The sequence below is a fragment of the Anser anser genome, assembly GCF_964211835.1.
Source record: "Anser anser genome assembly, chromosome: Z".
NCBI classification, from domain to species: domain Eukaryota; kingdom Metazoa; phylum Chordata; class Aves; order Anseriformes; family Anatidae; genus Anser; species Anser anser.
The window spans coordinates 59,167,761-59,191,429 of NC_139723.1; the positions used below are offsets into that span (position 1 = coordinate 59,167,761).

The 23,669-nt window shown below is 35.6% G+C and overlaps 1 protein-coding gene across 5 annotated transcripts in view; it reads right to left on the minus strand.

Moving 5' to 3' along the window:
* Positions 1 to 23,669, minus strand: part of SMARCA2 (SWI/SNF related BAF chromatin remodeling complex subunit ATPase 2) — a 125,086-nt gene that overhangs the window by 16,663 nt on the left and 84,754 nt on the right. For all 5 annotated transcript variants that reach the window (XM_083817128.1, XM_083817132.1, XM_083817129.1 and 2 more), the window contains exons 27-29: positions 22,800 to 22,877; positions 18,899 to 19,117; positions 4,464 to 4,681 (exon numbers count right to left, since the gene is read on the minus strand). In XM_083817128.1, coding sequence (XP_083673254.1) covers positions 4,464 to 4,681; positions 18,899 to 19,117; positions 22,800 to 22,877 — 515 coding nt within the window. The remainder of the gene's footprint in view (positions 1 to 4,463; positions 4,682 to 18,898; positions 19,118 to 22,799; positions 22,878 to 23,669) is intronic.

Genomic DNA, 23,669 nt, shown 5'->3' on the forward strand with positions numbered 1-23,669 from the left:
CCCAGGTGCAGGACCCGGCATTTGGCCTTGTTGAACTTTACAGTTGGCCTCAGCCCATTGGTCCAGCATACCTTGGCTACAAAATCAGCTAGAAAGCTAGTCTTGCCTGACAAATCTGATATCAACTTCTATACATCAGTCCTTTGAAAATCCTGAGATTTCTGTCACTCAGAAGCCTCTTCCCACAGATGAATGCTTGAGTTCTTTGAATATTCCATTCCTCTTGGTAATTTTACTATCCATGTTCTCACTATTACCATAACACTATGCATTCTCCCTTTGGCCATGGCCAATTTCATTATCTTTACTGAGAACCAAATAAGAAACATTTAACTTTGGAGTTATAAATATACAATTTTCATTTAATATCTACGTCATCCCCACTGCACACTAGCCCTCCTTCTTTCCTTGTTCTCATTTTATTAATATAAATGAGTAACTATTTTCTCAATGTTCAACATTTCCTGCAAATTTTAATTAACGTTTGGGAATTCTCACTTTCTCTCAACACTTCTTTTTCTCTTAAATGACAATTTTGAAATTGCTTCAGACTTCCTCACCATTATTTCTAGAAATATCCTTTATTCTTCCTCTCTTTCATCTAGTCAGCCTTTTCCCAGAAGATTATCCTTCTCTTTGACATTAACATTTCATAATTGTTCTGCCTTAGCAAACTCCAGACCTCGCTCACATTCAAACTTATGTGGTCTTCTGTTACCAAGCTGTTTTCCTTAATTTATTAAATCTTACTCGTTCCTCAATCTCTCCATTTAACTTACAATGAAGAAAGCAGATGATTTAATCCAATGTTATTCTGCACAGTTGTATTTCCCCTTAGCAGATGCTATACCAGCAAAAAGCTAGAACTGCAAAAGCTGCAGTTAGAAAAGCTAACATAATACAAAACCATCTAAAACTGTTTCTCTGTCATAACCTTACTTAGGACATTTTTCCTTGAAGTCAGAGGAAAATGACCATCTTTTCTATCTTGTTTTTCTTCCAGTCCAGATTTCTTCTTCCTTCTAAGCCATTATAGATGAAACTTAATTAGTCTTCACTCATGATGGCGAAGCAGCGTAAAAGAAAAAGAGAAAAAAGGCTCTGCATCTATAGTACTGCTCTGTATCTACAGCTGATAATAGGTTTTATCATTTGATACTCGAAGCTGAGTAATAGTGCATGGGTACAATCTAGCAAGGTGAGCCCTGAATTCAACATGCATTTTTATTTCTTATAGAGTTGAAGCACTTGCCCCAGAGTTCTGCAAACTGAGGCATGACTATTTGTCTCAACAATAACATAAATACAAAGATATGATAAAGAAAGGTGTATCAACACAAAGAAGAGCTTTAAGTACATCACTCAGTAGTGGAATCCAAAGCACGGCAGCCTGTAAGAAACCAGTGCGAACTTGACAAGGACCTTAACAGCTCTCACACCAAAGAGTCCAAACAGAGCTGAAGATTTTAACAATGCATTACAGCTTTGGCCTTTTCTCCTTCTTTATTATTTCCTTTATTAAATGGGATACACCTCCAAGAAGAGATGACCTCAATGCTAAATTCCACTGTCTTGCATACAGTTCTTTAACCAGGCTTTACAACTAGCTGTGTATCTATCTCTGAGTTTTGTTTTCAAAATGATCATATGCTGCATTCCTTTACACTGAACACTTACTTCAAATGCTGCCAGTTTGTTTCTTTAATCTTATTTTGATGTTTATTTAATAACTGTGTAGCTCAAACTGCAATTCAGTAATGATTACTGTTTGTATTTCTGTAGCCTTTAGCTCTCCTAGACATAAGCAACTGAACCTACTTTGTTGGATGCTTTTTAAATAAGGAAGGAAAAGATTCTACTCTTCCCAAAATGCTTACAAAAGAACAAAAGACAGGAAAACAATCATAGAATAGCTTGGGTTGGAAGGGACCTTAAAGATATCTAACTCCAACTCCCCTGCCATACGCAGGGAAAAGTATTAGGAAAGTATTTGGAGACTCCTCTATATCAACATTATCTAGAACCTCCATCAAAAAAAAAAAAAAAAACCACTCAACTACAACTCCATATATCTGTGAGATCCATGGAAAAACAGTTTTTTAAAAGAAAGATTTTAATAAGAACGGAGAAGTGGTTCTTTGCTTACAAGGAACTCTTCTGAAATGCAAAGAGAAATGAGAGAAAAAATACAGAGATATTTAGTAGTTTAAACACATTGTCTTGTTTTTTTGTTTGTTTTGTTTTTTATTCCTTCCCCCTCCCACCTCCCATCTGCTGCTAATTAACTGTAACAAAACTTTAGACTAAAGATCATCAATTTGCTTTTGACAATGTAACCAAGGCCAGAGATAGTAAGATTTTGGATGGCTCCACCTTTTGAGATAAGATCAGCTGTCTGTGGTCTATATTAACTCTCTGAACTTGCACAATGAAGAGATGAAAGTTTTATTAGTACTGAAAATAAAAGCCAAAGATGGTTTCCAGCATTCAGATACTAACACAGGAAAGAAAACAACAACACTTTTCTCCCCAGATGAAGCTCATTGCCTTTCCTTCCAATTAACTTGTCCCTCTATACTTGCCACAATTTCTTTCACACACACAAAAGCCCAGAGCTGAAAAAACAGGAACCTGCAACAAACCTGAAGGCTTCCAATGCCTAAAATCCACTTAATTCTAAAGCTGCAAATCCTGAAAGTGTTCAAACTCTATAGTAACCTTAAAAAAAAATAAAAAAATAAAAAAATTGGTGTTAAGTAGTGAAGTTTCTTCGTGCCTAATTTTTCAAATCTTTTCTGTCCCAACCTTCACAGGGCTGAAAGGTTTGATGTTGGTTCAAAAACAGATCAGTATACAGGGACTTGGAATTCCTCTGCAGAGTTCATCACATTTAGGAGCTCAGTTTAACAGGTATTTTTAATTTCTAACTGTCCAGGGCACCGTACAATTTTATCAGTGGCAACCAATTTGGTCTTGCAGAATTGTGAGACGTGCTCCTGGGAGGGTGACTGGTAGGCCTTTTCACTACATAATAGTACAGTAGTTACTTGTGTGGCAGAAATCAGATATGAACTTCCTGGGGCACAAGCAACAGGCAGTCTTCTACTTCCCCAGTAACTATCGGTTACTATCAGTTACTATCTCCAGTAACAATTTTATGACATACTCGAGGTCAGCGGAATTAACTTGTTCGCTATTTTTGAAATGAGAAGTAGAAGCCCTGTTCAGAAGTGCCTGGCTTGAGGAAAAGGTTCAAGGCCCGGGATCCAAAATGAAAAGAGATGCTTCCTTATTATTCCCTGATTGGTATATCTGAACTTTCATCACTTTTCAGCTTCTTTGCTATAAAGTAATAGAAAGCTGAATATATGAAGCTTGTAGTGAGCTTCCTGGTCATCACATTCATTGCTCTGAATCCTGTTATGATGCAATAAATTTTTCAAAGTACTCTAGAGAGAGCCCACAGATCACAGAATGCTTCACTTCAACAGTTATGTGACAAAAAGGTCAGGCTTGGTATCCTCCACCACATACTAACCCAGTTAACTTTACAGCCACACCCAGAACAGTAGCTACCAAAAGGAAGAAGTGCAACTTGTCATTTGAAGTCACATACTTCGAAAGTTCGTTTATATACAATCTTGTATTGTTACAATGGTGTGGGTCACTTAATACAAACACTATTTGATTATCTCTGAATGCTTTTTATATAAATGTAGCTTAAAATGGTTCTTTATATGACTTCTGTAATTCAGTATATGGCAAAGAAGGGATATATACACAAGAAGGCTATACTGATTTTTGGGAAATAAAAGCTGAGTTCAAAAATACTACTTCCTTAAACAAGTCTGATTCAAAAGCGCTATTAATTAACAGCTCCTCATTTTCTTCTTCACTAAGCAAAGATCATGTTCAGGTTGAAAACCTGCAAAATAGGAATCTTCAGATCACATTTTGGATTAAAAGCTACATTTCTTCCTAAGGTTAAGATACTTAACATCTTATTACACTGAATTGACAGGACAACCAGGCTTCTAGCTCATCTGTAGAGACAACATTATGCTCAGTATTTCTGTACTTTTTCCTTTGGTAGGTCAAGGGCTGGCAATTTATTCAAGGGCCCCTTATATATTTTGGTCAATCTCAAGAGTCATGGGGAGAACTTGCATTAACAAATCTGTAGTCATGTACTTAAAGAGATTGATACTGATACTGGCTGTACCACTAAAGTAAGAGCTCAATGCCTTATTTATTTATTTAATATTTTTATTTCAACAGCTTCCTATCAGGTGGGTCTTTAAAAACACTCTGCATAAAAGAAGACTTACAGGATCAGGTCGTAAGTAGAATTACTTTTTAGAAATGCTGTGTTATTAATTCCTTCTGAAGACTGACAATAAAACTGAATCTGTTAAAAAACAGAAAGGGAAAGAGGGGGAGAGAGGGAGAGAGAGCACACTCACCTATCTTTGTAGTTTATCACAGTATCAATGATAGCATTCATTTGTTTTGTCAGTTTGGGTGGGTTAGGTGACAACTTCTCTGCAGGAGGCCTGCCTCTTCTTTTCTTTGCTTTCTCTCCATCTTCTTTCCCAGAATCCTTATCCACATTTCTTCGTCTCTTCCGTTTTTTAAGCCGCACTTCCTCTTCCATCTCTTCCAAATTGCCGTCTTCAATTGCCTGACAACCATGGATTCAAAAAGTATGATTAAAAAAAAAGACATACTGCAAAGGGAACTAACAAGCTACATTTAAAAACAAGAATGCAACCCCACAAAATACAGATAACTCTAAATATTCAGTTTATTTAAAAAAAAAAGTTTAATGAAGAATTGAGTTGCTAGAAAAGAGAAACTGAACATTAATTTGTTCTAAGAATCCTGTTACCATTCAAATAAATAAATATTTATCTGAACCTTGAATTCCACTCCAAGTCATAGTTTCACACAAATTGAGGGCCTGTGGTACGGTGCCAGTAATCCTACAGGAAACAGTCATTTGTTCACATCAGTGGCAGTTCTCAATTATTTAGTTCCATGCAAAATAGACTTTGATGTCACATGTTTTCAAAGAGGACAGTCTACACTGCACTCTGTTCCCCAAACCAGATCACACACAGTTCTTTGGTCACACAAACACACAGATACTTTATGCAGTAACAAGTAACACTCAGCTTCTCTTCCAAATAGTTTGAGTTACAAATCACCTAGCCATTAAAACCAACTCTAAAATGTGTAATTCTATTCTAGAATAGTAACTAACAAAAGGCAAAAGGACTGACAATACAATGTTTTGCTGTAAAAAGCACTCATAAGATAGGATGCAAAAAAGAAAAAAAAAATACAGCACACAGTCACAAACAATGAACACCAGTTTCAATTACCTGTATGTATGCTTTTAACCAGACTCAGCAGCACCAAACAGCGGGATTAAAAAAATCACTACAAAAAAACAAACTAGGAATAAAGGAAACCTGTTCACACAGTGACTATCAGATCCATGTAATACACCAAGAAGCTGAACTTTTCTTGCTTTGGGAAAACCAACGAACAAACAAACAAAAAAAAAAAGGAAAAAAGAAAAAAGAGAACTGAAATTAAAAAGAAAAAAATACTAAAGAATCTTAAAACTAGGATTTCTGATTAATGCTTTCTCAGAACATCACTGATGTTGATATTTGTCCCTTTTGCCTCTCAATATTGCCTGGAGTACATGCAAATGCTAATCACTCCTTTCTCGTAACTGAAAGAGCTCTAATCATAAGGCAATTACCTTCATTTTTCCACAGCACCAAACATGGCTAATATTTATGATCATGTGAGCATAACAATCTATATAAAAAGAGTGATTACAGCCCAGACATAATTTCTTTCAATTGTGTTCGATGTCTCTTGAAAAACGTTTTGTGAACAAAACCTGGTACACAACACAAAACAACCTGGTATGTTAAAAACACCAGTGGGATTTCAAAATCTGTTTCTTATGCATTCTCCGATGTACAAATCCACAGAACAAACACGAACACAGAATCCTGAGGGACAGCCTGAAACTAGGCCTTAATAATCAAAAGACAATTTACATCATGCTTCCACAGCACTCAGATAACCACTATGAAGGAGGTTTGAGATCTGATGAGTTAGGAAGAAAAAAAGAATTAAAAAAAATCTGCACACAAATTCATTAATATTCATTTGGCTAAAGCAGGACACCCACTATAAACCACTGCAGCTAACGAAGATAAAGAAAAGGAAATTTCTCTGCATATCTTGGAAGCTAGAAATGCTAATAATAAATGCAGCATGCAAGGCTGTCAACAGTTAATGTCATTGCTCTCCTTAAGCACTCAGTTGTACATAGAAATACGGAGAACACCGACTTTTGATGTGTTACACACCTACACATGCCTGTGATGTAGTTCTACTGAATCTTCAAGACGGCAATGAAAAAGGATATTTACCTTACCACTATCAGCAGGCCGGCTATCGGAAATCACAGTTAGTGGGGATAAAATTAACAAGCCAGCAAAGCAGCGAGCTGCTAGTCTCTTCATCAGCTGATCAGGAAAAAAAAGAGAGCTGGGGAAAGGCTATGTTTTCATATACAAGTAATTTTATTTTACTGAAAATTTAATACTGAAAGGATTGTGGATACTCAAATCTGCTGTTTCATTCTACCTACTACAAGGCCCAAAGCCTTCCTCCTTCAGACTGCTTTAATATTGACAACTACTTATCATATTTTTCCCCTTATTATTCTAGGCATCTAAATTAGATTTTTAGTTGGGCAGCTATTTATTGTTTCTAGCATTTTAATTGTAATAACAAAATTAAACAATTTCATGTATGATTTTAAAACTAAAATAGGTTGCATGCATTTTAAAGAGGTATTTATTACAGAAAACATATTCCTATTGCTCCACAGTAAGCAGATTAGGTTTTGGTTACTGAAATAGACAAAAAGCTATTCAGATCGAAAATAAGTTAAAAACAAACAAGTAACCATTTTGTTAGCTTTCGTATTATTTTGTTGTCCTTCAGAAAATGGGTATTCACTCAATTATAATATATTTATATTTCTGTTTGCTTGTTAAATTTACTACCCCCCAAAAGTAACAGTTATGCTATCATCACAGAGTGTACTGACATCTTATTTTAGAATTCTGCATATAGCTTTTGCTTGGAGTACATAATATTTTTAAATAAATTATGACAGAGAAGGTAAAAATATATTTTTAACACTCTATTTAGCAATGTACTAAAAACACAAAATAAAAATAAAACCCAAGGAAGCTAACATATACTCTTGCACTCTTAAAATTAGGGGCTAATGGGTAGTGAATTAATTCCTAGCATAATAAAGAACTTCTAAGGAACACTAAAATCTCTATACTTAATACTACAAGGTAAAAATGTTATCAGTTGATTACTATACTCGGATTTCAAACTATGTGCACAGACGTCAACTCGGGCACGTTTCCTTAATTTAAGGCTTAACCTAAGATTTCTTTTGACAGCACTTGAAAACCAATGTGAGAATACCAGCAGTCCAAAAATGTTGTTAATGTGATACCTAACTAACATTAGTTCCTAAATAGCAAGTTTACATTTTGGATATAAATTGTAGTATATAAAACCAAATTTACAAGTTACACTGCCTCAGAAGATGACTTAAAACTACATCGTAGAAATCAAGTATCAGCTGAGGTGTTAATGGTCAGTGTATGCCTACACATCTGTACGAACAACAAAATATCCACTAAACCAATTCAACTAACAGACCTCTTTGTTCTAAAAGAGTACTGTTCTAGGGCTGAAGTGCCACACCAAAGAGAATGTCCTTCCAAACTTCTACTTTCATTATAATGCATATGCATCCCAGGTGCCTATCTTCAATTCCTGACAGATGATGGGTATGCAAAAGTGCAAGATAGCACAGACAATCTCCCATGCTCACATGCCTCTGGGTTACAGTGGTGAACAGCTAGGGAGTCAAAGAAAATGGTAAACAAACAAAAACTTAAAACTTTCCTTCCCCTAAGGAAACAGGACAAGAGAGTACAATAGTCTGAAACCTTTATTTTTGAAAGAAAACTGTGGTAATTTAATGGACTCCAATTTTGCAAAGGATTGGGCGCCTCATGAAAGGCAGAGAAGCTGGAAGTGTTAGGAATCAATGTTAAGTCCAGTACTGACAAAGCCTTCATGCTTTTCCGAATCTTGTTGCTGTATCCTAGTCTATGTAGACAAAACAATTTATTTGCTTAAGAGCTGAGACCATGAAAGCTTCTCAGGGAACCAGAATTATAATAAAGAGTATATTGGCCATGAATTACAGAAGACAAATCCCCTTCATCCAAAACAGGAGACCAACCAAACGCACACATGCATAAAGTGGATTTTTCAGAAGGCAAGTTACTTCTTAGACAGTTAGTTTTCCTATTGCTGCTTGCAACTACATTTTCCCCTTCGTAAACAGAAATAACTTAGCTGTTTTGAGGTGGAAGTCTCAAAAAACTGGAAACTGAAAGTAAAGAAAAATCAAAACTGAAACTATTTTGTTCCCCCATTAGAAGTGCAGGTCGTTATGGATGCGTTCTTACCTTCATATGGAGAGTTTTGAAAACAACACAACACCATGACTAAACACGTTTTCAACTGATAATTATGAACACAAATAAGTACTAAGAGCTACTGCTCTGTGTTTTGTTTTGTGACTGTCTTCAGCAAGTCAATCATCATATAGGTCTTAACATTAGTTTTGAACTCATTTTATAGGAATCAAACAACTCAACTCTGGTCATACAGTGAACCACTGGAGATGCTGAGAATAAAATTAGTTTTGGCATCTAAGGCCTGTCTCTAGTTTTCAGTGGCACGACATTGCAAGACAGTTATTTTTCGTTTGATCTGAGGCAACTACAGCTATAAGAAAGCTAAGGCATAATGAAAGCCATTGCTATTACTTACAGTTAAAGAAACTGTACACACAAAAGAAAAAAGGTGATGTAGATCTGTTTGATAAATCTACTTGACAATACTGAAAATATGATGAAAATGCTGAAAATGTAGCTGAATAGAAAAAGCTGTTAGCTTCCTGATTCCTGAAGAACAAATAACTAACCTAACTATGCAAATTTTTCAAAAGTGTGGAATTTTCTAGAGGCAACAAATAACTTACTTAGCCACTTTACTGACCATGAGGAACTAAACGTAAAGGTTGTTAAGCACTTAAGCAGCAACAGAAAACTTGTCAGTAACACAGAAAAGAAGTGAAAGAACCCTACAAAGGGCTAACAACAAATGTCAAAAGCACCAAAACATCATCACTCTACCTGTACCTACCAATTTCTCTCTTCTAATAATCCTCTACATCCTGCAGTGGTATTCCAAAAGAAACTCCACTTTTTTTTTCTTCTTCTTCTATGCTCTATTTGAAAAGCTATCCCCCTATATTGTATATGTTTACTCAGATTATACCTGACAGTTCATGAAGGCATCAACATTCCAACCTGAAATTCATCTTCTCCAAAAGATCTCTTCAAAATACAGTTCTGCTTAGTTTCTCAACACTGACATTCCTGATACATGTTGCTGTTTAAAGCTTCTACACATTGAAATTATTTGCTGGCTTTCTGTAGGAAGTTCCCCTACTCTGTAACTAAATAGCTCTTATTATGCTACTGCATAGAGGTCAGTATGTTACTGACAAAGATTATGAAGAAAAATAATAATACTTGGCAATTAGATGAAAGGGCATAAAATTTAAGATCTAATGTGCAATGGCTAAATATCTGAAGTAAATATAAGGATTGATACAGAGTTAATTTAACTGAACATGCTTTCCTTCATGGATAGCACTGCACAACCAAAAATTTAACAAGTTGACTTTGTTGGGTCTAAACTATAACAATATAGATTAAAATATGCTCAAGGCAAAGAATTAGTGAACACTTCCAGTATCTCCTTATTTACTGCTGACTCATTTTGCTCCACGTAAGGAAAGTTCCAAAAATTCTCCATGCAACACAACTCAAAAATATATATTTTTTTGTAAAAATGCAAACTAAATTCAATTATTACAAAAAACACGTAAGATTGTAATAAACACTCTTCTCAAATTTTCTGAATTTCCACAAAATAAGGAACTCTAACCTTTCAGTCAGTGTTCATAATTCAGAGTCTGCATCTTTACATTGCTGAAGATTGCTTCTTTTTGAGAAGTGGGAGAACATAGGTTGTTTTCTGCTTTGCTTTTGAAAACTGTTAACAGTTGTTTAATAACTAGCACAGAAACTCCAAGTGTCTATCTTGCAAATTATAAACAATTTTCCCTTGCCCAATTTCCCAATTTTAATTTAAAGGTTGATGTAAAAAAGTCCTGACAGTATAATGCAAGAACATACTTACCTTTTTTTAAAAAATAGTCTCATCCAAAGAAACAGATCATATAATTAAAAAAAAAAAAGTATCAATCTAAAGTTTCACACGAATAACTTATATCCTCTGATTTTTGTTTCTGGTCTGAGAAAAATACTTCTGATAAATTATCGTAACATTTAATCATCATCTTTAATACGACAGTTATTAAGTAAAGCGTCACACAGATACAGCACTGATAAACTTGCTCCAAGTCAGAGCAAGCCACATTGGTATGAACGTAAGATCCACTGGGGGGAAGGAATTGGGTGATAAAAAGGAACAGTTGTATTAGTTTTATCAGGCTGACTGTGCAGATGCTTTCCTTAGCCAAAAAGAGCTTTGAGAAAACATGCATTCACTGTATTAAGACAATAAATGCCAAATCATCATTATCTTTATCCTGTGGTCTACATCTATGCAGCCACACTCTTAAAATATCTACAGAACTATCTCTAACGGTCTTCTTCAGGTTTTCAAAAAACCCCTCCCATACATGTGTACTTTATGCCTTACTAAGATTTCATTTGAAGAAACAGCCTCCTGACCTAGGCAAACTAACAGAGGCAAAGCATAAAAAAAGATGGAAAGAAACAAGTTCCAAATAAATTCTAAGCCAGAAACAACTGGTATCAACTTCTTACTTTTTATCACAGAATGATTGCTTTTTTGTGTGTTTCAGTTGTTTTTTTAAATCTCCTCTCCTTCTCTTTGAAAATCTAAATAACCTGATGGACACGTCTTGTCAATTGGAGTAATAGCCAGGTTTATCACTGTGTTTGGAAGCACTCTCATTCAAAACTTGAGGACAATACAAAACAGTTTTATAAAACATTGCATGTGGAAGTTCCTAGATGATAAACATAATTCTGAAAGGGAAGTTATTATAGCTGTTCTAAACTACATGATGGCATCCTGCGCATTTCAGATTGTTTAGAACCTTATTGGATATTGATATGCAATTAGAAGAAAAATTTACAGACTGGATGTAAAGAACTTAAAGACACTGCAAGACTATCATCTATGAAAATATTGCAGGAAAATTTATCAGGGAAAAAATATTAGTCATTTACAGACTGACGGTTGTACAGGAATAAATTTAATGTGACTGAAGCTATTTTTCAAGGACTGATTTAACTGATGTGTTAAAAATATTTTTAGTTTACAATTGCAACTTTGAATAACTAAAAGAAAGAGAAAATAACTGTGATCAAGACAGTGCATGGTTTTTGAAAGGTAGTACGATATAATTTTTCTCTATATATATTCCTTAAATTACCTGGAGAAAGTGATCAATTACTTAATGTACATACATAAAGATAATATTCAGTTGATACATTGCCTTTTTATGCATCTCAGTTGCCCTTTGTTCATTTACTGTTCTCTAAGATTTATAAATAACACTATGAAGTGCTACACTTTTTCTTCTTTACTTGAACAGGTCATGATTCCTTGAAATTTCCCATGCCAAAAATGAATCGGGAATAAAACCCAAGGTGAAGAATTTTAAGAATCTCTCAACAAGCCTGATAATGAAAGCAGAAGTTCTTTTACCTGTTTTTTGTTTTGGTTTGGTTGTTTTTCTTTTATGACTGCAGGTGCCAAAGGCTTGCTGAATTAAAATGGATGAGCAGCAAATGCAAGTAAACCTCTGACAGAAATTCAAATAGGAAGCATCTTATTTTATGCGAATCACAGAAAGGTCCTATTGGGGAAAAAGGGCTCTCTGAGTGCAAACAAGTCTGCCTTGCTCTTTGGTTCAGTCTTTCTACTTGTGAGTGATCTATTACACACAATTTTCACCAGCAGAGAAAAACAGTTCAAGGAAGATACATGTTTCCTGGCTTCAGATTCAAAGGTAATCCATCTTCAAGAAAAATCTAACAAGACTGATATGCCTCATTTTTCCCATTTATCTTGTTCAGTATGACATACATGCATATGTTTGTTGAACAGACAGGATTCTGGAGCATTTAAGGACAGTTATTTCATTGAGAAAGACTGGAAGGGGAAAGTGTTTTTTTGTTTGTTTGTTTGTTTTTAATTTTTATCAGCATTTTCTCTCTGTCTTACCCAGAATTCTGAATCAGGACAACCTATTTTAGCAGTGTACACAACACTACACTAACAAAAGTATTGTGAGAACATCACTACTCCAGTTACATTTTTCTTCCTTGACCAAGTCTGCTTCCTAGGAGAAGAGCCAAAGAAAAGCTGTTGCATTAGAAACTCACTGTTTTTGGCAGGTGACAGAGAAAAGTGGGGGTGACTACTTTTCTCACTTTACCTAAGTTCATTTTAAACAATAAACATTTAATTTGGTCAACTGTATAACACTTCTGTGTCCTACAACAAGAGATGTTCTATTTTCTTCACCATTTCACACTTTAGAAGTTATAAAAAAAAAAAGAGGTTGCTACTGCTGATGTTGAAATGTGGGTTTTGCTTCCAGGTACTTCCTTCTGTGGTCTAAAATAAATCTACTGGTGGGCCATATCATTTTATCGTCCTTCTGAAAGTATTTTTTTTTCCATTTTTAATTACTTGCCACACCACTTAATTAGCTTAGACATTATAAACAAAGTATTTTTGGTAATGACTATATTCCTTTCACTGCTGACAGACAATTTTTTTCTAAGCAGGAGGAAACAAGCTGCACTTATGTCAAAAAGACATTCAGTAATAAAGAACAGAAGATTCCCAAATACAGGAATTATACTATATGCCAAGGATTTACTCTCTCACATTCAGAGAAGACAGTTTCTTTTATGGGGACACCACGAACATAAAACTCAATCAGAAACACATTTATATAACCTCTAATAAAGTAGGATGGTTTCTCTTTCCAGCCCTGAGACAAGTATTTCCTGTTGCTGCTTACTTTGTCTTTCCATACTAATGAGAACTTTTTGTACTATAAAATGTTAATTTACCTTCCCCCCCCACCTTGAATAACAGGGTGTAATTTAAAAATATAAATTGGATATGGATATTTAAAAATATAAATTCTTCTGTTCTGGTAAAAGGTAGGATATTAATACTTTGTATAGCTATTTGTCCTGGCAGACAGGCAATGTGGCTAACTGTTTTGCTGCTCATAATGCTTAGTATTAAAGAGAGACCTTTCATGTTTGTTTTTGTTCTTCTTAAAAAAAAAAAAAAGAATCAAAATTCACTCCTTCAGAACGGGAACTACATGGTGATTTTTATTATTATTATTTTTTATTACTATTAAGTTTTCAGGGGTTAACCTTTCTTCATTCAAAGAGCATTGCCTCCCTTTTCTTCTGAGACCCTACCAATTAAATCAGAAAAATATCTGGTATAATGGCAGGGTTTGCACCCTCAACAGATCAGTCCTTTGAAAGGACAGTGTAGTCCTGGATCTTTTGTGGACCACATTTACTTGTAATGCACCTTGCTAGTATTAGGCTATGGAAGGGATAACTTTAGTCACCAGAAAGAAGAGATCAGCACCTCCCTCTCTGACACCTCATGAGAAAGTTATAGACCACAATGAGGTCACCCCCCAGTCTCCTGGTCTCTGTGCTGTATCCTTAGCTGCTCCTCATACATCTTGCCCTCATGTCCCTTCATCATCTTTGTTGCTCTCCTTTAGACACATTTTAGTATTTTTATATCATTCATATATTGTGGAGCCCCAGACTACACAATACTTAAGGTAAGGCTGCACCAATGCTGAGTATAGTGGGACAATAATTTTTTTTTTTTTTTTTTTTTTACCACCTAGCTATGCTGTGCTAAATGGATCCCAGGATACGGTTTATCCTTTTTGCTGACAGGGTACGTTGTTGACTCACAGTGAACTTACCACCAAACAAAACCCCCAGCTCCATTCTGCAGGGCTGCACCCCAGCTACTTGTCCCCCAGCCTGTAAGTACATCACAGAATCGCTGACATTGGAAATGACCTCTAGAGGTGATCTGGTCCAACCCTCTGGCTCAGTCACAGCTATCTAGAGAAGGTTGCCCAGGACCATATCCAGATAGCTTTTGAAGATCTCCAAGGAGGGAGACCCCACAACCTCTCTGGGCAACCTGTGGCAGTTCTCCATCACCCACACATAATAAAGAAGTGCTTCCCAACATTCTGACAGAACCTCTTGTGTTCCAGTTGTGCCCACTGTTACTTGTCCTGGCACTGGGCACCACTAAAAAGAGCGTGGCTCCATCCTCTTTGCACCCTTCAGTTATTTATCTCTTTATCCCTTATTATTCCCTATATACCCTTTCAGTTATTTATACACATTGATAAGATCCCCCCCCGATGCTCCTCTTCTCCAGCTTTAAGTCCCAACTCTCTCAGCCTCTCCTCATAGGATTAAATCCAGGATTACACTGTGCCAGGTATGGAATCCGGCATTTGTACTTAGTACTAATTCTAAATGTGCACACATAAAAGCAAAACTGTCTTAGAAAACAACAACAAAACCTAAAATTTTTTTTAGTAATTTATATCAAGTTGTTGTAATAAGCTGGGCCAACTTTACTACCTGTGATGCAGGACCTATCTTTTAAAAGACTGTTAGAGAGAGTATGTAAAATCAAGAAGTCATTTAAAGTTCCAGCTGATGAAAAAATAGTTGAAAATGCTTTTTACCCTAGCTAGTAAACATAAAGAAGAAAGCAAATAAAAATTATGTCATAATTACATTAAACAGTATTCACCAGATATTCTTCTAGTACCAGTTTTCTTTAAATAAGAGTGACTAATAACAGACTAGATGCTTGAATTTCACTTTGATTTTTTAGATCAGCAAAACAAGTAGTTTGCAGTAGTTGGGGATTTGCATTTGTGCAGGAGATAAACCAGACAGTACTCATTTTGGACTAAAACATGTTTCCCTGGCCAATATACAAAGCTATGTAAAATCAACTGCACAAGAAGACAGACCTTTGTTCATGTCACCTAGCCAGCAATTAAATTGAATGAGAAGCAGAATCCAGAGATTTAGCTTCAGATTAAGGGTTTGTAGGATGACAGACAAAGAACATGAAAACTAGATAAACTGTCTTGATCAGGAAAGAATTATCTTGGTATCTCTGCCTAAGTTGATAGGAATGAAGACAAGGATACAGTAAGTATCCCAGATGGGAAAAAAAAAAATATGTTGAACAGGAAACTGGTCAGTATAACAGCTCCTTGATCAGCAGGCCAAATGCACTTTTTCACAGTGTCTCAAAGAAATGTCTTCTGAGTCTTGAAGACCATCCTAAGCAATGCGGACTTCAGAAGAACTCTTAAAACCCTCTAGGAAATAATCTGCCTAGAGATCCAGCAAAATATTTTACAGTCCTAATAAAAGTGGTGCAGTGATAGAATCTACCAGAGCATAATATACTTCCAGAATATAAATGCTTCCTAAGAGCAGAAGAGGCGAACTCCTCCCTCCTGTTTTTAGGGAATCTGGTTGTCATGTCAACAGCTACAGAGCAGCAGGCTGCAGCGACAGCTAGTGATGATGTTTCTTACAGCTTGCTTGAGAGGTTGTTACTGAATTACAGGTTGTTCAGGGCAGCAGCACAGTGTCACCAGACACTGCGTATGCTCATATTTATGGCTTATGTAATCATTTGTCTCCTGCTTCCCAAATCAGGTACTTGGCTTCCTGGCAAGGACAGAGCTGACACTTTTGACAGTATGCGTGTGCATACTGGCCTTGAGGTGTTACCTTTCGTTTATGGATCTGCTATGAAGCCTACACTTATGTAGGTGGGACCCTAACTAGACTCTTCAGCGTTTGGTGTAGGAGGTTCAGTAGGTAGTTGGTTTCAGTAGGAGGATCAGGGTCTAGCTGAGAAGCAGCAGGTAGCTGATCTCCACAGTATAGCTTGGTTGCTCATTGAGGTAAAACCCTCAAGAAAAGAAGAGATGAAGTCAACCTGCCAATAAAGACAAAAACAGAGAGACAGCTCAAGCGCTGAATGTTGATATTAGCAAACTGACTTAGTCAGAAATGCGAAGTTTTGTTCTGCAAAGGCCCATGAGAGGAGAGCTATAAAGCCATTAGCAGCAGCTACGGCATGAGAAAAAATAAGGGACATCCCTTGCCACTAATAAACAAGTCTTGTTTTTCTCTAACACTGCACTAAGGGCAGAATTATCCAGTACCTGCAAGTGGCATGATACATGGGTAAAAGGGTGTGTTATGAAATAAAGTACCATTCTTTAATTTGAATTTATTGGCTCTTCTTTTATTTTTTCTTCTTCAGGTTTTACTGATATAAGTAGTTCACTGCATTTCTCGGGGAATGACTAATTCAAATTGTCCATACAATATGCATAATTCTCTTTTTACTTAAAAATTATAGGGGCAAAGGCACAATGTACAAATTAACAGATTTACAAATTAGCTTATTAACAATCTATGGTAGTTTTATTTACTTAAAGACTTGCTTGAAAATGTTTTACAAGATTATTATTATATCTTTTTCCACAGCTCTCCAGGGCTGTTACTTCAGAAAAAGTAAAAAAAAAAATTCATTTCTTCAAGAAGTGTTGGTGGTAGGAAGACAATGTTTGTTAACAAAGAACTGTTTTACACACACACACACAAAAATCAGATGCAAAAACTCAGGAAAATTGATTTAGGTTTTCAGTATCCACACAATGGGGGATTTTTTATTCTGAACCTTCATAAGATTGTTAACACTAAAAATCTGATTCATTTGAATAAAAAGTTTGAAAAAAAATAGTAGTCCTACAACTGCATTTGTTTCAATACTTTCTCAAGTGTAGAGATGTTACCTGAAAAGGACTTAAGTTAAAACACGTATACAACAGTCACAGTAGTGTCCACAATGCAAAATGTATCTGACTTAGCTTTTACTTAGCTAATATGAAAACATGTTTAACAACTCAGTGGAGAAGGAAGGATTTTTTTTTTTTAAAGAGAATAACAAGCCATGTTGAAAAATGGATAGTCTGCATACCACCTTGACTTTAGCATGACTTCAGTCATCAGAACAAGTACTAATCAGTTTAAAATCCAACAAGAAAATTTTTAAAAATATTAAGGAAAACTAACAGTTAAATATATTTCTCCGTAGAGTTTTAACTTCACTGTTAGAGAAGGCTTTGGAGAACAGACCAGATGAACATCTATTATAAATGACATAGGATAGTCTGAATCTGCCCTGAGTACAAGGATGGATTAGACAACTTGTTGAGGGCTGATATTTTTCAACAGTAAAGAAATGAAGGTGAACTTTAGAAGCAAACCAAGGTGTAAAGCACAGAAGTCCAAGCTAAATTCTGTGTGCCACAGCCAGAGTATTCTGTCATTGAAAATAACCAGTTAAAATGACATTGAGTATATATATATATTTATATACATACACACACAGACATATATATACTATACTGTAAGCACTTCTACTGTAGGAAAGGGTAAGTATTGAAGAATTCAGAGGGGAGTTCATGTCTCTAGGTCTTGCTTCACCAATGACTACTTGAAAATTCCTCTAGTTTCATCAAGTTGCTCCTGACGTGTAATTCAAAACTTTGTTCATGTAAACTTTACACCCAGCAGCTGAATCTGGATCAGCTCTTAGTACAGCGTCTCACAATGCACTCTCACAATCACTTTTGTTAACTAAAGTATGCTAGATTTCTACCCATCTTTATACACAAAAGCTATATTCATGTTGGTATCAAGTCTAATTATTTTATAACAAAATATACTATGCCAAACCATGTAGATTAGTTTTGCACATACAGTAACTTTACTAATACGTTTTAGAAATCATAGCATTACCAAATTTGCTGGTTTTGAAAATATTTCCTTCACCTCCTTACTACCACTCTGGAAAGGCATGTGTATTAGAATTCAATAGACATGTATTTTGCAGAAAAATGCAAGAATTCTCAAGTGTAAACAAATCATGGAATCTTTACTTTTAGGTCTTACATTCAAGTTACATATCATTTCTCAAGATTTTTGACCTTAATGGAGTCAAAAAATGCTCAGGACTTGGAAATGAAAGACCGAGAGAGAAAAAAGACTTCTGTGAGAGCTTCCAAATTCTTAACAAGATTAAGATTCAGCTATTAAAAAAAGTTAAAAAATATAGCTTCTACAGCACAGAAAACTTCAATATACACTGATTACCACTCTTCTCTACTGCAAAAGAATGTATATTAAAGACAACATTTATTGAAGTACCTAAAGACAGATCCATGGCGATAGAACAGTTGCAGTAGAAAGTTATCACAGTTCTGATTCAATATTTAGTAACACTGACTTAAGTTTCATCAAAACAGCTTAGAAGTTACTAACGCCTTGAACATAGTTGCAAATGCTGAATAACAGTCATATGCAGGCCTTAACTATTATATTGTGCTGTCACTTGTGCAACTGTGCAATCTTCAATAAAAGCATAAGAAAATGAATAAACTTCAACTGCGAAAGACAAAAATAAATAAATAAATAAATAAAATAAAGCAAAGGGGTTACCCTACCCGCAGCCACTGTTTCTCTGTGAGAGCATCGCTGTAGTCCACATCCCTGCGTTGACGGGATCCTCTTCCAAATATTTTTTCTTCCTCTTCTTCACATGTGAGCCTTTCAACTTCAGCATCATCCTTAATAATCCAGGATGGCAATTCATCCTCCTCCATCAAGCGAGGCTTGCGCTTGGGGTTTCTGGCATCCTCTCTACGACGATCCATGTCCATACGCTGTAATGGCAGTTGGGAAAGGATAGAAAAAGTTATAAGAGCAACTATTAAATGAACCAATGGAATTCCCAGCTATCTAAAAATAGCAAAAACTTTAAACCAAGTCCATCACAGGTATTTCCCTTCCATCAGCCCAAATACTTCTAAAATGCAACTATATAAAGAAGTAGCTACACTTGACAGTTGATTTTCAGTCAAGTTCACTACTTCATAGCTAGCTTAATCTGCAGTAAGTGCACAGCAAAACAAAGTAGATCACAAGAACACAAAGACGCCGTTAGTTAAAAAACTCATTTTTTACAAAAGTTTTGTGGTTTCTTTATATTCATAAACGTGATCTGTGAACACTAATAATTCTTTACAACATCCCCATAAGGTGTTTTTATTACTTAACTAAGAAGAGTAAGTGACAACATACTAGTTTAGTGAATCTGAATGTCAGGAAGGAAATTTAAAAGGTGCTATTAGAAAAAAAAGAGTCGAGAAAGATTAAGAATCTCAGAGAAAATATTGCCTACTCAGTGCCAGAAAGCCAACTAACTTAAACACAGAATTTTTACTTCTGCTGTATTACGCAAAAAATCAAATCACGTATAAAAATATAATGTAAGATTAGGTAAGTATTAAGAATATTAGAAGTATAATGTTGTGCTAAGACTTTAAGCTGAAAATGAAACAATCACATAAATTCATTTCAAGTGTGGTGAGCAATTACCTCATAAAATAGATATGGATACTCAGAATACATTCTAATGAACTACTGTGGACTCATCAGTGAGGTGGTTTATAGTCCTTCCAGGAAAGCATCCATCTCTCTCTACTGACTATATGCTGACCTAGGCTCCTATGCTCCCGTGAATCTCATTTAGATTACTTGAACAGTCCAAATCAGATAAGTATTATCCTTTTCAAATACACCTGTTGAAGAGTCATACAGGATTCCTTAAAATAAAACCCCAAGGTACTCAATTTAAAACCACCGATTCATACAGCCAACTGCTGCTGTATTGCTGTTTTGGATTCCAGGAGTTAAATTCCGTCAGCACAACTATAGTATTAGCACCCATTTTTCTGACAGGCCTATAATTTCACTTCACAGGAAGTTTTTACATCAAGAATCTTTAAGCAAAAGATAACTTAAAGTTTTTGTTCCTATTTATGAATTTTGCCAGGAATAGTAACCCTTGCTGAAGCACACTATTAATAAATGACAAGAGTTGTACAGGTTACATTGAAACACCGACTTCTGTCTCTGAATTTTGTCTACACTTTTTACTACATGATGAAAAACTAGAAATGCCATAATTTGCATTGAATGCAAAAAGTATGACAACTGTGAGATCTGGGGCTATCTAGAGGTTTTTACCTATGCACATGGAGCCACCAAAAGGCATGGGAAAAAAATCCACTTGTACACATCCTCTTTCTGTGTACATAGCTAAAAATACATGGTGAACTCTACAGGTACTTCTAAGGATCTATGTCAAAGAATACTTTTAACCTGAAAAATGACAACATAAAAAAGGTTTCTCAGCTTGTTGAGAAATCAATCTGTTCTCTCACCTATTGTTTTGGAACTGGTTACTTCAGATAAACATAGTATTTAATAGATATAAGGGAAACACACACTTTTGCACCTCTAAGCCTAGTTCAATAAACAAACCAAAACACTTTTTTCCTGGATACCATAGTTTGCTGCATTCTGATTACATCTGCACAACCTCAACAGAGGGAATGAAGCTGCCTGGGTATCACTGAGATAAGGAAAACACAAACTATCTTTATGCTCTATGTACAACCTAAAATATTGATAAAAAGAATACAAACAAAGTTGGCTGCCAAACTTGTTTTTCAGACTTTCCTTTTATAATTGAACACATTTTTCCAATAAATGGAAAACAAAATTTTTTTTAGTAACAATTAATATTTTTCTTAGCCATTAACATTTAACTTTGATGTTTCTATCTTCAGTATTTTCAAATCCCTGACTTTCAAAGCACATTTAACTCTGCATCTTCAAATTTTTATTACCGACTACCAGTTCTTTACACTCCCTTAAAACCTTTCATATAGATTTATATGATAAACATAAATTAAGCACATGCAGTGCTAAAACTGTCTTCAGTCTAGGTCTCTCCACTGTTTGCTTGAATGGCTGTAAATAACCTTTGAATGAAATCCAAAAGGACAGAGTCACGGAAATTTCTGGAAAACAGCCGTAAATTAGTCAGCTACTTCTCTTCAAGGATTAGTTCTTTCCTTCTGGATCTGAAGAGAAAGCACTAAGAAACCGTTTCCAGCAGCAAATCTGTTTTCACAGAACTCAGGCTACTTATTTTTTGCCTGGATTTCTGGTACAACAGTGTTTACATTGATCACTATGCACCATTCAGCTAGAGAGGACAGCTACAGTAGCAGCAAAAATCCTATGGTACATGTACAAACAAGCTGTGATGGAGAACAGAAAGGAGATCATCCAATAATTTGGCTGAAATTAGTCTTTTTGAGTTTTGGATCAAATGGCCACATCTTGATTTCTGTCATGTAAAAAGACAAGTGTCTTTAAACACTCCTTTTCCATGCAGCCTATCTTCAGGGATTTCAGTTCTTCTAAGATAACATTAAATTAACCTTAGTGTGAAAGGACTAGACCGACAACACAGCAATGATAAAATGCATGCACAACCATGTGGGAGAATATGGCCTTTATCAATTGTGCCCTTGAAGAACAGTTACTTATATAAGAATGGCCCCTGAACACTTGTGTCACAGCCATGTTTTACAGATGAATACTTGAGCAGACACCAAGAAATTAAGAACTTGTGGTCCTATTAATGGTGTTTTGGTAGATATCACCTCCTGATACACTTTCATTCACACACGTGAGTGTCTGTGTTGTTCAATCTTGCAGAAAAAGAAGCCTATGTAGAATGAGAGGAAGTGGTACTTTCTCCTCAGTACTTCAATATTTTAAGTATTTTTCTGCTGCTGTGCCATTGGCTCTTAAAGTTACCAATCCACCAGCAACCATCACATTAAACAGATGCTAAAATGCGAAAGCCATGCCTACTCTGACATTTTAGCAATTATTCCTCTAATGTTCTAATAGCTCTAAGAAGAAGGGAAGTACTAATATAAAATGAGTTCCCCACATTTGAATCACTGTCACTAGCTCTACTTTGGTAATTTTTCAACAGTTCTATAGCAGAAGAGATGAAGCTGCAGAAGAGATGAAGCTAACAGCCCTTGACAAAACCACAGCAAACCCCAGCTAACTCACAGAGACCAGCACTATCATTCCACTAATTTACTATCTTGCTCAGTTCCTGTAGTTGTCTTTGCCAATATCATAGCACAAAAGACAGAAGAAATGTCTAAAAAATAAAAGCATGTTGTAGAACTAGTAAGTCAAACAGTGACTTTCAATTTTAAACTGTCTTATGTCATGCCAGAATCTTCCTCCAGATTGGCATTGTTCCACTACTGTCTGCAAGGATCTCTGAAGTCTGTCTTGTGAGGAAATCTGCATTTAAGTAGATTTTTCTTCTTTCCTCAGATAAAAAATGCAAGTAAATAAAACTATTCCTCTAACAAGGTTTTCCAACACTGAAACGATAAAAGGTTAAAACCTTTGCTAAAAACGCTAGAAAAGATATTCTACTTATGATCATATCATCCTTACCATGAACAGATCGAATTCCTCCTCACGTCGAGCAATCATCTGATTCAGAGTCTCATCATCAGGAACTTCATCCTCCTCCTGGTCACACAGATGGATAAAGGCATTAGGGAGGAAGCTTTCATGTTCAACGTGAAGCAACAGTCTGCATCATGTCAGCATTGTACTGAGCCTCCCTCCTTCTGTCAGGAGGCATATGAAACACTCAGACCAAAACTAAAACTTTTAACATGTTCAGCAATTCAGAAGTAATGCAAAATAGACATCATAAGAGACAATTGGGACTTATTACCACTTTCATAAATTGAGAATGAGGAAATGAGCAAACATGTAACCAGGAAATTTTGGTTTGTGGTTTTCCTGGGTCAGAAGCACAGCTAGTGCTTCAGTTAAAATATATGCACTTCTGTTCTGCTGTTCTACAGTACTGCCTCAGAAGCACCATTCTGTACAATGAGGTCTTTGCTGTCAAAGCAAGGAGACCGAAATGGTCCTAGATTGAAAAAAACAAAAACAAAAACAAAAAAAAAGCAACACCCTGTCACTCAACTGGGGAAAAAAAAAAAGATTGCTGAATCCCTCTTTCTCTTGATCATCAGCTGCTTACAAAGTGAGATGCTAACCTCTGTCTTCAGACAAAAATAATTATTTCATAAAAGCAGAAACATTCCTTGGAAAAACAAATCAGAAGTCTAGAATTCAACTAAGAAGTTAAACAGCTATTACAACCATTTTAATACAACCAGGCTCCAGAATTTTAATTTTCCCTCTCTAAATTATTTTGAAAGCACATTTCAAACCTGACAACAGGTTAATATAAGCTACAGACTGGTTCCACCATAGAGCTTATTGACCCTATATTATAGTATGCTG